The following is a 16,392-nucleotide window of genomic DNA, read 5'->3' on the forward strand; positions in this document are numbered from 1 at the left end:
CCCACTCGTTTGCGGGGTAGCTGCTCTGCAGCCGCCCATTTGTCACCCAGCGGGGGGGGAAAGACGCTAGGTAAATATTGTGACAGAGAGTGTGCACGAGTGTGTGCGCACCGGAGAGAGGAGACAGTGTCCTGACTAGAGGCCAGCTCCACAGGTCATCACTTAGCACGCTGCATAGCTCTTCCCAGCCACGGCAGAAGGACCAACAGATGCCGGCTGAAGGGAAAACCCACCCAGGCCCCAGCCAAGAGATTGGAGGCCAACACGGGGACCTTGGTCACCACTGATACGACAGTGGATGGCTCAGAGAGCGGCCTGCACACACACGCACTCAAAGCGTCATGGAACTAGGCACAGGCGAAGCTCAGTTGGGCTGGAGGTTCAGCTCCGTCACCCCGCAAGACACACCACGTGTAAAATGGATGGGGAGCTGCAAAACTGGCTTGGAAACCTAATGAGGACAAGTTCTCATGGGAAATTCCTGGCATTGGGCTGGCTTAAAATTCATCCCATTGAAACTCAGGGATGGCAGAGCCCAACGGAGCATCGTAGGGTGCAGTGTCCATTGCGATGGGGACACCAGGAACACATGGGATAGAGCTCAGTGCACAACATGGTCCATAGTCTGCAGAGTAATTTGAGATGATTTAGGTCTATAGACACCATCCGGGCATTATTAGCAGTTCTATCCGGTCCCTCCTGGGGACAGAAAAGGAGGCAGGTTTCCTGCAGGAGGGACGAGATCAAGGCCAACTCAACAGCACATACATGTGGCAGTTCACTGCCAGTCCAGTATGAAGATTCACTGGACACAGGTTCAGTTTCTCTGAGTCTATCATCATTTCACCTTCTCTGAAATGGGAGGCGCAGAGTCTTTGATCAGTAGATTGGAAGAGGCTGCAGCTTCTACACTCGTTGCTGTACGCAACACCTTGACATCCTCTGCTGAACAGTGACAATCCTAAGTCCTCAACTGCATGCTCAGGAGCGGGGTTAAGTTCAGAAGAGTAGCTGGAAAACAGCATCTTCGCATTCCATTTCCTTTCCATCAACGACCTTCCCTCTCCAATTTGCTCCATTCCCAAGCCAACTGAGCCCACTCTAACCACTGGCCCCACAGGCCCAGCCTGACCTCAGGAGTCAGGAGGACCCCTTTCTGCTTCGCTCATCAGCAGACAAGAGGCTGGAGTCAGAGCTGAGCGGGCAGCCTCAGCAGCGCAGGACACAAAATAGGATCTGCCTTGTTTCTACACAGTTCCAGCTGGGCTGAGAGGAGTAAAACGCAAGCTCTGCGTGTAAAGCTGAGCAGCCGTCACTCAGCAAGTGAACAAGGGAGCAGACGGGGATGGAACACAAAGAGGCCATTTCTACATGGTCACTTTCAAGGCTGGGACCACATGGCTCTGGTGGGAGGTGACCTGAGCATACTCCCCTAAGACTTCTGCCCCCGTGGAGGGCTACAGTGATTCGAACTCGGCCTACTCCCTCCCCATCTGCCTCCACCCCTATCAAGTTCCTAGACAACTGCACCGCTATCTTGGATATATTTGCAAATCCAGAGTACCAGGGGATGGGGAGTCGGGGGGGGGAGGGGTGGAGGGGAGAGAAGTTAAGCAGAACCTGTTCAAATGGCTAATAAAGGTCTTGATTACCTTAATAATGGACTAATGGCGATGGACCAGACCCGGTCCTCAGTCTGCACCGTGTGTAAACAATGCCCAGCTCTGCCAGAGGACAGGGACCAAACCTAGAGAGACAGAGAGGTGCTACGTCAGGGCACCCAGAAGCAAGCAGGGAAGGGTTCAGGTGTCCAACCCTGTGTGTGAAGAGAACCACCCCCTCCCTGATCATTCTGAATGAACTCTCAATAATACACCAGCAGGAAAAGCACAGGCCTAAACTGTGTCCCCAGCCGACTTTATTGCCAGACTCTGATCCTCTCAGAGCCCCAGCCCAGCCGAGCATCAGCTCCACTCCACGGAACAGCCAAAATTATGCTGCAAGCTCCTCAGGGCAGGGACCTGTTACTACAGAGCGTGCAGTGCAGAGCTTCCAGAGCAACCAGATCAGGGTATGTTCAAATACCCCTTTGTTCTCCTGGGGAGCGGTGGGATGGGCACGTCCCCTGCTTCTGAAACATAACTGAGGATTTCCATTTGTACTAGCTTAGAAATTAACTGCAAGCTTGTCTCACTTGTGCTCCCGGATAGACCCATCTCCCTACGCCCGGCTTTTTAAGCCCACCCCCTAGGTATCTTCAAACAATAGACATGCAGAGAGGGCAAGGCCCTTGACCTCCCAGCAGCCTGGAAGAATCCCATCCCCTCCCCCAGCACTGCCAACACACGCTCCCCTTACACTGACTCACCCTTGCCATCAGGCTTTCAGACCACCGCACCCCTTGCCTTCCCTAGAGATGAACCAGTCGGAGCAAAGTGTGGGGTTCTGCTAGAGCTCACCCTGATCCCTAAGCCCCATCCCCCTCCTCAGCTTGGATGGATCTCCAGACTCTAGTCCATAGCTCCCTTTTTCTCCCCATGCCCAACATTTCACTTAAAGACTTCAAAGCTGGGGGTGCCGTGTTTGTTTGTTTGTTGATAATGCCCAGAATTGCAGGCTATTCCCGTCAGCAGGGAATTTAGCACCTAGTGTCAGCAAAAGGAGCAGAAAAGCTTAACTCTTTTAAGGCGTCCCTATCTCCTACAGGTTAAAAATATTGCTCAGAGCATGCTATCTGGTGCCTATCAGTGAGGAATGTACATTAGCAGCTACTCGGAGCTTAGCTCTAATCAACACTCGGAGAGCCCTCAATAGCATCCACTGCACTTAGAGCTCCCTTAAAGTACTGCTGCGGATTCCCTTCCAGCCACGAGAAATTACAACACGCATGAGAAAAATCACTCTAAAAATCAAAGTGACTCTGTCCATTATGGCCACATGGGAGGGTCAGGCGGGCAAGCTCATTCCAGCTGCAGAACTGAGCAAAATACAAAAAGTTAAGTTCCCTTTGACCTTCAGGAGTTTCTTTCCAAGGTCATAAGAGGTCTGTCTGCTCCTGCCCCTGGGAGCTGTGAGACCGTGCTGCCCCAAAACACAGGCCCCGGGATCCTACTTGAGCACAGTCTGGTGCCAAGCCAGCTTCAAACTCATTCGAGCCAAGGCAAACTGTGCCCAGAAATTGTGTTTGACAAAAACATAGCTTTGGAACATAGGGTGACACTGGGTTAGAACTATCCAGAGTGGCCAGCCACGCCAAGCCAAGCAGGACAGGATGGTCCAATGGTCAGGGCGCTAGCCTGGGACTCGAGAGACCCAAGTCCAATTCCGTGTTCTAACACAGGCTTCTTGTGTGACCTTGAAAAAGTCACCTGGTCTCTCACAGCCTCAGTTCCTAGTCTGTAAAATGGGGATAACAGCACTGCCCTATCCTGCAGGGGTGTTAGGAGATGCTCACATACTAAGGTAATGGAGGTTGCATAAGTGCCTTAGATCCAGACCAGATGCACAAGATAGTGATGGGGGCAAATGCCCAATCATAAAAAAGAACTGAATAATCTTTGGTTTCAGAGTAGCAGCCGTGTTAGTCTGTATTCGCAAAAAGAAAAGGAGTACTTGTCGCACCTTAGAGACTAACAAATTTATTTGAGCATAAGCTTTCGTGAGCTACAGCTCACTTCATCGGATGCATTCAGTGGAAAATACAGCATCTGATGAAGTGAGCTGTAGCTCACGAAAGCTTATGCTCAAATAAATTTGTTAGTCTCTAAGGTGCCACAAGTTCTCCTGTTCTTTTTGTTGAATAATCTTTATATATCCTGCTCATATGATCACCTACACATCAGGAGAAACGTCTAGAGAGCGAGATCTTTTAAAACCATGGAACAGTTTCCAAAGGGAAGTGCCGGGAGCACCATAACTTGGGACATTTAAAACTCAGCGGACCACCACTCTGGGGAATTCTTCTCTGGCTCCATCCATCAACACAGCACTGCACGATCAGGGCAGAGTGCTAAGCAAATAACAAGACCCAGCCTCAAGGAGCCTAGGCATAGCACATGCTATCTAAATGGCTTCACTGAAAGACAAAAAATGGGGTCTGCAAAGTCATTTTTACAGTCACTTTCCTGGCTGTCCCTTGCACACTTCATGTCTTCTTACAAAAAACATATCCTAGGAAACAGCTTTTTATAGCTTGGAATAACGCCGTAAATTAGAGCCCACAAAAGAGAGACCGTCCCAGACGCTTGGGATGAAATTTGAGAGAGACTAACAGAAAGGGAAATACATGCTACAACAGCATTATAAGGCCAAGCCTAAACCCCCCGATAAGTCCATCTGGTCTGACCCTCTGTTTCTATCCGATCTCACCTTTCAAGCCAGTGGCTAGTTTCCCCAGCTCCAGCTGTACCCCTTTCCTGGTGGGCTGACATCGCAAGTGGCTCTCCAGAAACCTAAGCAAGGTTCATTGTGCTCCCAACACAGAGAGGCAAGTGCAGGGCTCAAGGTTCCATTCAACCCGCCTTTAAACACGCGCAGAGCTCACCTCTCTGCTACAGCACGTGCAGTGATGGACGTGACTCTTGCTCACCTTTGCTGTTCTGTCCCGGGAGCCGCTTACGATGATGCCCCCTTGACAATCCACACAGTTCACCTCCTGTTCGTGTGCAGAGAACTTTATGCTGAAGGAGCTGTGGACTTTAGAGAGGACGATATTTCCATCGCTGTAAAATAAAACCCCGAGCGGGAAGTCATCATCTTTGCAAGGCAGGTAAAGCATCACCACATGAGGACTAGAACACCTGCAATCCCAGGGGAATGAATGATTCGTTACACACACACACACAGACAGACACACAGACACACCCCCCTCCCACTCATGCCAGGGCAGCCAGAAGCACAAGAGCAAGATTTGAGCCAGAGACTGAATGAATGGTATTAACTCGGCAAAGAATTTGCTACCTTGTTATGTCAATAAAATTATAGAAACTGGAACATGTCTATGTGTTTTTCAACCTCTGCAACTTGCTTTCAGGTTATATTTCATAAGGGAGAGTCGCAGGACTGTGTGCGCACTTCACTTGTACAGGCATTTACCATGACTGCATGTGCTTTCTACTACCACACTTAGGTACCAAAAGATGAGCATCTTATAAACTAGACCTTTTCATTTGCTAAAGACCAGGTAGATGCAAGTTGTTTGTGTGCACAACTGTAGCTAGTGAAAGCCCAGTTCCGAATACCATGCCCCTCGACGGTCGAGATGCATTGTCCTTACAGTCACCATTATTGCAAAGGAAAAAATATATATTAAAATCCCTGGCAAAATCAGCACTGCTTAGCCCCCTGATCGGCAGCATCCGAAAGGAGATCAAGGCTTGAACGGGTCATTAGCATGAGACTGTGCTCATCTCCTACCTCTGGAGAGGTCTCTTTTGGGAAGAAGCAAATCAAACGGGCAGGAAAGGAGCAGTGCAAGTAAGTTACCTATGGTGGAACATGGAGCACTGGACGACAAACACACTTTTCTGCATCCAGAGTGCTTAGAAAATTAATTCCTTTTCCAGTGCAGCTGAAGAGCCCTGGCCCCCCAACCAAAGCTTCTCCCCTCCACAGCACTGAGCTTACCCTCCTCCACTGACGATGTGGGAGCTGGCGAGAACGAATCGACACACGTCTTCCTGGTGGCCAGAGAAGATGGCTTGAGGATGGCGCTGTAGGCCAGCACTGTCTGGACGAAACCGATAGGCCCGGATGTCTTCTGCCTGGGACAGGTAGAGATACTCGCCATCTAAATGCATCCAGGGCATCAGGCTGCAGAGACAATGACAAGGGAGACAAATCAGACAGCTGCTGGCCACCCCGGGACATATTCCCAGGCGGACAGACCCGATTATAGCATCACAGCCAGGAAGCAAATTTGCGGATGATACTAAACTGGGAGGAGTGGTAGATACGTTGGAGGGCAGAGATAGGATACAGAGGGACCTGGACAAATTGGAGGATTGGGCCAAAAGAAACCTGATGAGGTTCAATAAGGATAAATGCAGGGTCCTGCACTTAGGACGGAAGAACCCAATGCACAGCTACAGACTAGGGACCGAATGGCTAGGCAGCAGTTCTGCGGAAAAGGACCTAGGGGTGACAGTGGACGAGAAGCTGGATATGAGTCAGCAGTGTGCCCTTGTTGCCAAGAAGGCCAATGGCATTTTGGGATGTATAAGTAGGGGCATAGCGAGCAGATCGAGGGACGTGATCGTTCCCCTCTATTCGACATTGGTGAGGCCTCATCTGGAGTACTGTGTCCAGTTTTGGGCCCCACACTACAAGAAGGATGTGGAAAAATTGGAGAGAGTCCAGCGAAGGGCAACAAAAATGATTAGGGGTCTGGAACACATGACTTATGAGGAGAGGCTGAGGGAACTGGGATTGTTTAGTCTGCAGAAGAGAAGAATGAGGGGGGATTTGATAGCTGCTTTCAACTACCTGAGAGGTGGTTCCAAAGAGGATGGTTCTAGACTATTCTCAGTGGTAGAAGATGACAGGACAAGGAGTAATGGTCTCAAGTTGCAGTGGGGGAGGTTTAGGTTGGATATTAGGAAAAACTTTTTCACTAGAAGGGTGGTGAAACAGTGGAATGCGTTACCTAGGGAGGTGGTAGAATCTCCTTCCTTAGAAGTTTTTAAGGTCAGGCTTGACAAAGCCCTGGCTGGGATGATTTAATTGGGGATTGGTCCTGCTTTGAGCAGGGGGTTGGACTAGATGACCTCCTGAGGTCCCTTCCAACCCTGATATTCTAGGATTCTATGATTCTATGAAACAAGTACGCTTCTCAAAACATGCCAGAGCACATCACTGGCTTCTTTCTGACAAAGATTCCAGACCTGAGGAAGAGGCCAAGAGTGGAGTCTTTGGAAGAGGGGCTGGCTAAGGAATCTAGAAGCTTAGATACAAAATACTTAGGACTCCCTGCAGCCATGGCATCTTTGCAGTGGTAGCTTTTGTTCTGAGATGGCCCTTGAGTTCCTCTTCCTTCCTCCACACCCATGCAGCCATCTAGTCCAAGTGAACATCCAGCTTCCCCACAGACTCCTCTAGCTTGTCTCAGTGGTTCTCTCTCTGGTGCAATTTAACTAAATCTCTACCTTTTTCTATAACTTTTTTTATAAGAAAAAGCAACAAGTTTTAATTCAGGATAAGAGAACAATCGGGAAGACAAAGTAGTTTGGATGGTGGCTTTATTAAATTAACTAATGAACTGTCAGAGCCCAGCTCTGAAGGCAGCACAGAAATGAGGGTGGCAATCCTGTGACCCCGGCCCCCCCAGAACAACTTTGTGACACCCCTCCTCATGATCCCATTTGGGGTCGGGACACCCAGGGTTACAACAGCCTGAAATTTCAGATGGAAACATCTGAAATCGTGAAATTGACTAGTTTTAAAACCCGCTGGCCATGAAATTAATCAAAATGGTCCATGAATTTGGTATGGCCCTTCTCACTTGTCCTCACCCTGGCTGATGTGATGGCTGCACTTACAGGAGGCCTGGTTGCCAAGCAAGGGACCTCGTCTTCCTCGATATTTTGCAAAGCACACAGCACAGCTTTGGACGCAGAGCCCACAATGAGTTGTTAATCGCAATCACCTCGCCTTACTGCTATGCACACATCTCATTCTCCCGGGAAGGAACTAAGTTAATATTTTAAGATTTGTGGACTGCGTCCAGACCAAAGGCCAGGTGGGGGCCCAACAGTGGAAGGCAATGAACAAAAGAAGTGAATCTTGAGGAGGGATGTGAAGGAGAGAAGCTCATGGGCTGTATTAGCTCAAGGGATTAGTCCAGGCTTAAGGTGCAGCAAGGGAGCAGAGAAGCACCTTCTATTGTCAGAGCACAGATTAGGAGCTCGGCAGTGGTACGAGACAAGATGCAGACAGGCTCTGAAGACAAATCACTCAACAGTTTAGGATCCGAAATGAAGAACACTGTATCCAGCTAGAACTGCATGGGGAAGCAGAATGCATTTACCAGGGCTGGAATATGACCCAACCCCTATTGTTGAGAGAAGCACCATAGGCTCCTTATTGACAGGTGAGACTGGGCTCTCGGGTTTGGTGTCTAGTGGGCTAGGCAGCACCTCCAGTTATCCCACTGCTGTTTCATCAGCTACGTCAAAAGCCAAAGCAGCCTTGTCTGTGTCACTGGTAAGACCCTAAAGACCAGAGGGGTAGGGGTGGCCTGGAACAGTCTGAAATCAAAGTACAGAGGCAAACCCAGTGTCCCCTATTGGCTGCCACAAGAACAGGGTAAAAGAAAAAGGAGCCACTTGCTTGCGTTTCCATTTCAGGAGCGTTTCCCTCCGGCAGCGCCCGCGCCTCCAGTTCTGAGAGACCTTCACCCTTTCCTTCACTGGAATGCCAGCCGCTCTGCAGAGAAAGGAAGACAGACACAGTGAGCCCCGAGCACTGATATAGCATGTGGAACTCACGTGATCCAGCCCTGGTCACGTTCTTGCTCCAGTTCCATAAGCAACCAACTAGCACACACCGGACTAGCTGGAAACTCAGGACCTGAACCACGCTGGGCAAGACAGAGAGGAGCACGGGCTCAGTAGTACTGTCTGGAGCCATGCGAGGCACTGCAGGGGGAGAGCGCAGTGCGAGCAAGCCTGCCTTTACTTTTCAGGTGTAGCCAATGTTCCCGCCAGCACAAGTGTCACGATGCAGGGGGGAGGGAAGGCAGACACAACATAGCCCTGCTCACACCTCCGCCACCCAGAAACACCGATGTGCAGCGCTGACTAGGCCCCAGGGGAGTGCTGGTAGGGGCACAAGGACTGCCTCTTGGGCAAGGGACATGGGGTGAGGCTGGGAAGATCTTCCACCATCCTCCCCGCATGTCCTGGGGCATTCATCCAGTGGAAGGCATAACCCAGCCCTTCACTAGCTGTGCATGCATCTTCGGTGCAGCAACCATCCAATGCGCACCTGCAGGCTGGGAATTTTCTACCATCTGGAAGTTACAAAAGCTCCTGTCCTCAGTAAATCAAAGCCAGTTTTTAACCCCAACTTAAGCAAAGGTCCCACTCCACAATGAAGGCTAAATTCATGCCAAGTTCCCCATTACAGCCATTTCAGTTTGTAGCCTTATCTTAAAAACATGTCAAGAATTTTATTTTAACAGTGGGAAGAGATTATTTCTCCCCCACTCACTCCTCAGCTGAAGGGGGCTCAAAGGGATTCCACTCCCACTTGCTGAAGATTTCGCTCTTCAGGCAGAGCTCAAGCACAGAAGAGTTCAGCCTAAAGAGCGAGTGTTTTGAAAAGTTGATGGATTACAAGGCCAGAAGGGATCATTATGATCCTCTAGTCTGACTTCCTGCAAAGCATGGGCCAGAGAACCCCATCCAGCAATCTCTGAAGAAAGCCCACAACTTCTGTTTGAGCTACAGCATTTGATATATGCCACCATGTGCCAGCAATGCCCCTCTGCCATGTACATTGGCCAAACCGGACAGTCTCTGCGGAAAAGAATAAATGGACACAAATCAGATGTCAAGAATTATAACATTCATAAACCAGTCGGAGAACACTTCAATCTCTCTGGTCACTCGATTACAGACCTAAAAGTTGCAATATTACAACAAAAAAACTTCAAAAACAGACTCCAACGAAAGACTGCTGAATTGGAATTAATTTGCAAACTGGATACCATTACATTAGGCTTGAATAGAGACTGGGAGTGGATGTGTCATTACAAAATGTAAAACTATTTCCCCATGTTTATTTTCCCCCCCACTGTTCCTCACACGTGTTCTTGCTGGAAATGGCCCACCTTGATTATCACTACAAAAGGTTTTTTATCCTCTCCTGCTGGTAATAGCTCACCTTACCTGATCACTCTTGTTACATTGTGCCTGGTAACACCCATTGTTTCATGTTCTCTGTGTATATAAAATCGTCCTACTGTATTTTCCACTGCATGCACCCGATGAAGTGAGCTGTAGCCCACGAAAGCTTATGCTCAAATAAATTTGTTAGTCTCTAAGGTGCCACAAGTCTTCCTGTTCTTTTTGAGCATTTCTTAGAGGGGCTTGATTGAAAGACTGCAAGTGATGGAGAACACACTACCTTCCTAGGAAGAAGTTCTTCTAATGACTAATTATTATAAATTGCACCTTATTTCGAGCCTCCATTGTCTAGCTTCAGTTTACACCCATTAGATCTCGTTATGTCTTTTTCTACTAGATTAAGAGCCAACTATCATCAAAAAATCTCTTCTCATGTACACACTTTTTAGACTGCAATCAAAGTTACGATCATGACCCCACATACTCCGAGGCAAACAACCTACATTCTGCAGCAGATTCCATGGCTTCATCATGCACAGGAATCCGGTTACGAGCAGGTGAAAACCAGCTCATAAAAGAAAGAAACCATTCTGCAGCCTGATCCATAACACCCACTGGAATACATAAACACATGCATCCACTGCTGAACTGCGGCTGTGCCTGGGGTGGAATAAAGTAGCTATTCAACAGTGCCCAGCAAGGCTATGCAACTGTTTAGAACAAGAAGTATCCAGCATTCCACAGAAACTACAGTGAGAATTTTACAGGAGGCGGAACCGAATTACTCAAAATAGAATTTGGTGAGACCAACACAGCTAACACTCCCTATAGGATAGGATATTAAACAGGGTAATCTAAACTTTTGAACTAGTGACTAAACAGAGCCCCAAACCATGACTGGCAACCCTATACACAGCTTATCCCCAACAATATTCTGATAAACTCAGTGAGTTGCTGTTCCATAATTAGCAGATTCCCCTGTTCCCTCTAACGCTGTTCCTAGATGACCTCCTTTGGCCCCACCGTCACAGCTGCTCACTCATTCTAGCCTGGTCTCTCCTTCCACTCTTACATTGCCAACATCTCCTCCTTGACCATGACTTGGTCAACTCTTCTCCAGCCTCCCGGCACCTCAGCTGCTTCCACTCTAGCCAAAACTGCTCCTGCTAAAAGAGTTATCTTCCGTGCCCTCTGCTCAGACGTGGTCACTCCCCTTTTTGACTCTTTTCACTGACTTCCCCTTAACTTTCACAGCAAGGGTGCATTTCTTGTCCACACCTTCCAGGTCCTGCACAACTACGCCCTGTCTACACCTCTGCTCTCCTGCCCTTACTTACATGTCCTTCCTAACGGCCCTCTTGGCACTGAGGGCTGGTCTATACTGGAAACTTACATTAGCATAGCTACGTCTCTCACAGATGTGAAAAATCCACCTGCCTGAGAGCCTGAGGTATGTCCACCTAACCCCCGGTGGAGACAGTGCTAGGCTGATGGAAGAATTCTTCCATTGACCTAGCTACCACCTTTCAGGGAGGTGGATTAACTACAGCAATGGGAGAATCGCTCCTATCTCTGTAGTGAGCATCGACACAAACGCGGCAGCCCTGCAACTGTGCCACGGTCGCATTTTAAGCGTAGACATAGCCTGAAGAAGGCCAAAGTTTGTTAATATTTAGTTTAATAGCCACGATTAATTTGAGCGGTCCCCATCTCACTCATGACAACTGCAATAGATCCGCAAGCTGCCAAATGGCCACAGGAACCTTTTCCAATGTCTTCTCCAAACACTGGATGGGAAAATATCCCCCTTCTCTCTACTCCAAGAAGCACACACAGAGATGAGAGAAAGGGTCCAATTCTGTATTCTCAAAGCATGAGAAAACACTCTCTCAAGAACGATCTTGCACTGTCTCCTGCAGTACAGGCCAGATGGGACCTGACAGGTCTTTGCTATCTCTACTTTCTATGATGCTGTCACAGTCAGGGCTTTATTCCCAGCTCCAGGCATGATTTACCTAGGCTAATCCACACACAGAGATGAGCACATGCCTAGTTCTCAACATTTACAGCCATCCCACCAAAATGAGCTAAGATGGCAAGAAGTTTCGCTTCCAAGAGCAGCACGTGGAGTGAGACCTGCAAGCCATCTGAAGGGAGGAAAGACGTTTGCCCAGACTACGGAGGAGGATTTATTTTAACTACCATCATCAACAGAGTGCCTTGGATCTAAATTTAGTGTCTGCTGGACTGATAAGGAGAAGAAGGAGAAACTTTGCAGCCTCCTAGAGAGAAAGCAGGGGCGGGATCCAATTAGCCCTGCCCTTCACCCTCTCCAGGGAAAACCAGCACAGGCAGCATGTAAACTTTGCATAGCTTCTTCTAGCTTTTGTCCTGCAGAAAAAAAGGAGTTGTTTAACCAGGTATGTGCAAGGCCATGAGAAACAGAGGTGCAGGAATGCTCTCTCCCCTGCTCTGTGCATTCCAGACCTGGATTCATGTGCAAGGACTCTCCAAACATGAGAGAGGTTACAGCACTGCGTATATGGCAGTTATTTATTTAGGTGAATTCGGCGGGGGGGGGCGGGGTATTTGTTTTTAGTTCCCATGAAAAACAGGGCAGGGGAGCTGAGATATCACGAGCAAACACTATGGAATGGGCACATTAATGGACCTATCCTTCATGAATTTATCTACTTCTTTTTTGAGCCCTGTTATAGTCTTGGCCTTCACAACATCCTCTGGCAAGGAGTTCCACAGGTTGACTGTATGTTGTGAGAAGAAATACTTCCTTTTGTTTGTTTTAAACCTGCTGCCTGTTAATTTCATTTGGTGGCCCCTAGTTCTTGTGTTATGAGAAGGAGTAAATAACACTTCCTTCTTTACTTTCTCCTCACCAGTCATGATTTTATAGACCTCAATCATATCCCCCCCTTAGTGGTCTCTTTTCCAAGCTGAGAAGTCCCAGTCTTATTAATCTCTCCTCCTCTGGAGGACGTTCCATACTCCTAATAATTTTTGTTGCCCTTTTCTGTACCTTTTCCAATTGCAGTATATCTTTTTCGAGATGGGGTGACCACATCTGCACACAGTATTCAAAATGTGCATGTACCCTGGACTTATAGAGGCAATATGATATTTTCTGTCTTAGTATCTATCCCTTTCTTAATGATGCCCAACATTCTGTTCGCTTTTTTGACTGTCGCTGCACACTGAATGGATGTTTTCAGAGAACTATCCACAATGACTCCAAGATCTTTTTTTGAGTGGTAACAGCTAATTTATACCCCATCATCTTATATGTATAGTTGGGATGATGCTTTCCAATGTGCATTATTTTATATTTATCAATATTCAATTTCTTCTGCCATTTTGCAAACAGGAAATCATCATCAAGTAGTTGTGTTTCTAGTGGGGTCTTGCAGGGATCGGTTCTTGGCCCTACATCATTTAACACTTTTATCAGTGGCCTGGAAGAAAACAAAATCATTACTGCTAAAATTTGTAGATGACAGACAAAGATTGAAGGAGTGGTTAATAATGAAGAGGACCGGTTACTGATAAAGAGAAACGTAGATTGCTTGGTAAACTGGGCACAAGCAAACAGTACACATTTTAATATAACCAAATGTAAAGTCATACATCTAGGAACAAAGAATACAGGTCATACTTCCAGCATGGCGGACTCTATAAAAAGGCTTAGGGGCTACGATGGATAATCAGCTGCCCACCAGTTCCCAGGGCAATGCTATGGTCAAAGGGGCTAATATGCGCTTGGATGCATAAACAGGAAAATCTTCAGTAGTAGAAGAGAGTTATTTTGCTGCTGTATGTGGCAGTAGGGAAACTGCTGCTGGAATACTGTGTCCACACTTCAAGAGGATCTTGAAAAACTGGAGAGCGCTCAGAGAAAAGCCACAAGTAAGATTAAAGGATTGGAAAACATGCCCTATAGTGAGAGGCTCAAGGATCTATTTAGCTTAACAAAGAGAAGGTTGAGGGGTGACATGATCACGGTCTACAAGTATCTACATGGGGAACAGTAATTTGAGAGAGGGCTCTTCAATCTAGCAGAGAAAAGTAGAACACAATGTAATGCCTGGACGTTGAAGCTGGATACATTCAAGCTAGGAGTAAGGTGCAAACATTTTCAACACTGAGGGTAATTAACAACTGGAACGACTTACCAAGGGTCGTGGTGGATTCACCATCACAGACATTTTTTTAAAACAAGATTGGATGTTTTTTTCTAAAAGCTCTGCTCTAAGAATTACTTTGGGGCAGGTCTCTGGCCTGTACTATACAGGAGGTCAGACCAGATGATCACAATGGTCCTTCCTGACCTTAGAATCTAGGAGACTACGAAGTGCATTTTAAAAACAACAAGGATGCCTGTTGTGCATATCCCACCTGATCCTTAAGGTGGGACTTTCCAGACTTCATAATATTGAGGTGAGGCAATTTCAGGGGCTCACAGACTCCCAGGTGTCCCTTACAAAAACAAGGTTACTGAAGATATGGGGGGGAAAACAGCTCTCAATCACAGCCTTTGCCCCACTTCCCCTTTGAAGTGAGAACTAACGTACTGTTATTAAGACTAAGCAAACAGCAACTGGGTGCATGCCCCTCAAGGGGAGGCAAAACCACCTCTCACGCAAAGTTTCCATCCAAAGGGGGAAAGGTCACGTTAGAACCCAAGGACGGATTTATTAAGATAGCACTGACATCTTTAAAGCTATGTAATATTCTGCAGAGGCATAAGTAGCACCTCCTGGAATACCAAATCTCCTCCCTCGCCATGAGTCTAGAAGATCTAAATGGTTAGCCTATGAGATGATCCCTCTACCAGCAGCACAAACGCAAAACAAACTCTGCCACCGGTGTCACCAACAAGAAAGATTCAGCAACTGGAATCTAGCTAAAATCCTCCTGACTATGCGCAAGGCAGAAAAGAACACCTTAACCAGAATCACTCTGAACAACTCACCTCTCCCGCTCCTGCCATGGAAGCCAGCAGAGAGAAAGCAGAAGACATTGGGAGCAGAGGTGTCATTTTTAGATAGTCGCTTCTCTGACAATAACGAACAGTAACAGAACACACGGTACTGCAGGAACATTACCCTGAATGCCACTGTTGCTGGCACAGCCATGATGCATTTGTACACATTGCTGGCCTAGACTCAGGGCATTACAGAATGCCAAGGGGCAGCCACTCTTCTAAGATTCTGGCCTTCTTTTGTTCTTTATTGTCCCCTTGCACCCCATCTTGCTGGTAATTACACCACTACGGAAACTCTAGCAGAATCTTAAGAAAAAAAGAAAAGATTCCAATCCCTACAGCAAGCTGCAGAGAACGGAAACAAGGTGCCAAACGTATTAAAGAGTAGCTACGAAGAAGCTGCCATCCTGACAGTGACAGCACTCCGCAGTGAAATGGATGAGAAAGCCAGTGGAGCCACCAAGCAACGTGGCAGGATTTTCACAAGTGGCAAGGGACTTCGGATGCCTCAAAGTTCCCGTATGCCCAAACTGAGACACCTTAAAAGGGACTGATTATCAGAGATGGGGTGCTAGGATCTTTCTGAAAACCTGGCCCCTTTGAGTGGGTCTCAAATCGGGCATCCCCCCAAAAAACCCACAACACACTAGTCACTTTTGTGAGACTTTGCTACCATTTGATTTTATGATCCATATTTGGATCTACCAACAGATCTGACTTCACGCCAACTTTAAAATCCCATCTCTCTCATATGTTTAAATGCTAAGTCACTTTCCCTGTGTCCTGGAGCTCCTTGTGGGAAGCATTAAGAAAATGGAAGAATGAAGACAAAACTTTTAAAGCCTCTCTGCAGGTAGCGATCAGAACACGGTGGAGTTTTCCTTTTAAGTAAATGGCATTTGCATTTCTCAGTGGCGGACAGTTACCAGCAACATGGGATGCAAGAGGGAGGAAGGAAGGAATCTTAACAGACAAGAACAGGTGCCCCCAGATTTCTGTAACCCCTCTCACCTATCTCCAAGGTGCCCTCCAGTCCTGTTCCCAAGAACTGATATTGTTTTTAAAATGACAGAGCACCCAGAAAAGATTAGCCCCCTGTAAATAAACATCTCCTGTGGCTGTTAATGCGTGTAGGAATCTCTAACCTGGCCCTGGGGCCTGGCCAGATTCTCTTTTTCCCAGCCTTCCTTCCATAGCCTGGGGCTCATTTTTCTCTCCTCTCTCCCCCTCCCCTTGTCTATGCTTTCCGGCACTTAGCCACCACTAAAATTCGATGCATTCCTGGGCATGTGACCCATTTTAAACACCCCCACCACCACCCACATGCAGCTTTTTGTCCCCAGGAAACCTTCTGCAGCGTGTAAGTTTATGATCAGTAAAGCCAGGCAAGAGAAGAAATGTAGAGCTTCCCCAGTTCCCCTTTCATTTTCCCAGCCCCCAAAAAGTAAAACCAGCCTGTGCAAGGAGGAATTCCATTTTTAAAAGAGCTCTCACCAGAGCTTGCAGGGCCAGATAGTGCTCTGCATTCTGATCTAAGAGGCTGAGAAGTCA

The 16,392-nt window shown here is 47.6% G+C and overlaps 1 protein-coding gene across 1 annotated transcript in view; it reads right to left on the reverse strand.

Moving 5' to 3' along the window:
* The window catches only part of FBXW4 (F-box and WD repeat domain containing 4), a 94,755-nt gene that overhangs the window by 65,387 nt on the left and 12,976 nt on the right, over nt 1-16,392 (reverse strand). The window contains exons 2-5 of the mRNA XM_074959490.1: nt 8,326-8,421; nt 5,626-5,811; nt 4,589-4,721; nt 1,653-1,747 (exon numbers count right to left, since the gene is read on the reverse strand). Of these exons, the coding sequence (XP_074815591.1) occupies nt 1,653-1,747; nt 4,589-4,721; nt 5,626-5,811; nt 8,326-8,421 (510 nt within the window). The remainder of the gene's footprint in view (nt 1-1,652; nt 1,748-4,588; nt 4,722-5,625; nt 5,812-8,325; nt 8,422-16,392) is intronic.

This window comes from Natator depressus, chromosome 7, assembly GCF_965152275.1.
Source record: "Natator depressus isolate rNatDep1 chromosome 7, rNatDep2.hap1, whole genome shotgun sequence".
Lineage (NCBI taxonomy): Eukaryota > Metazoa > Chordata > Testudines > Cheloniidae > Natator > Natator depressus.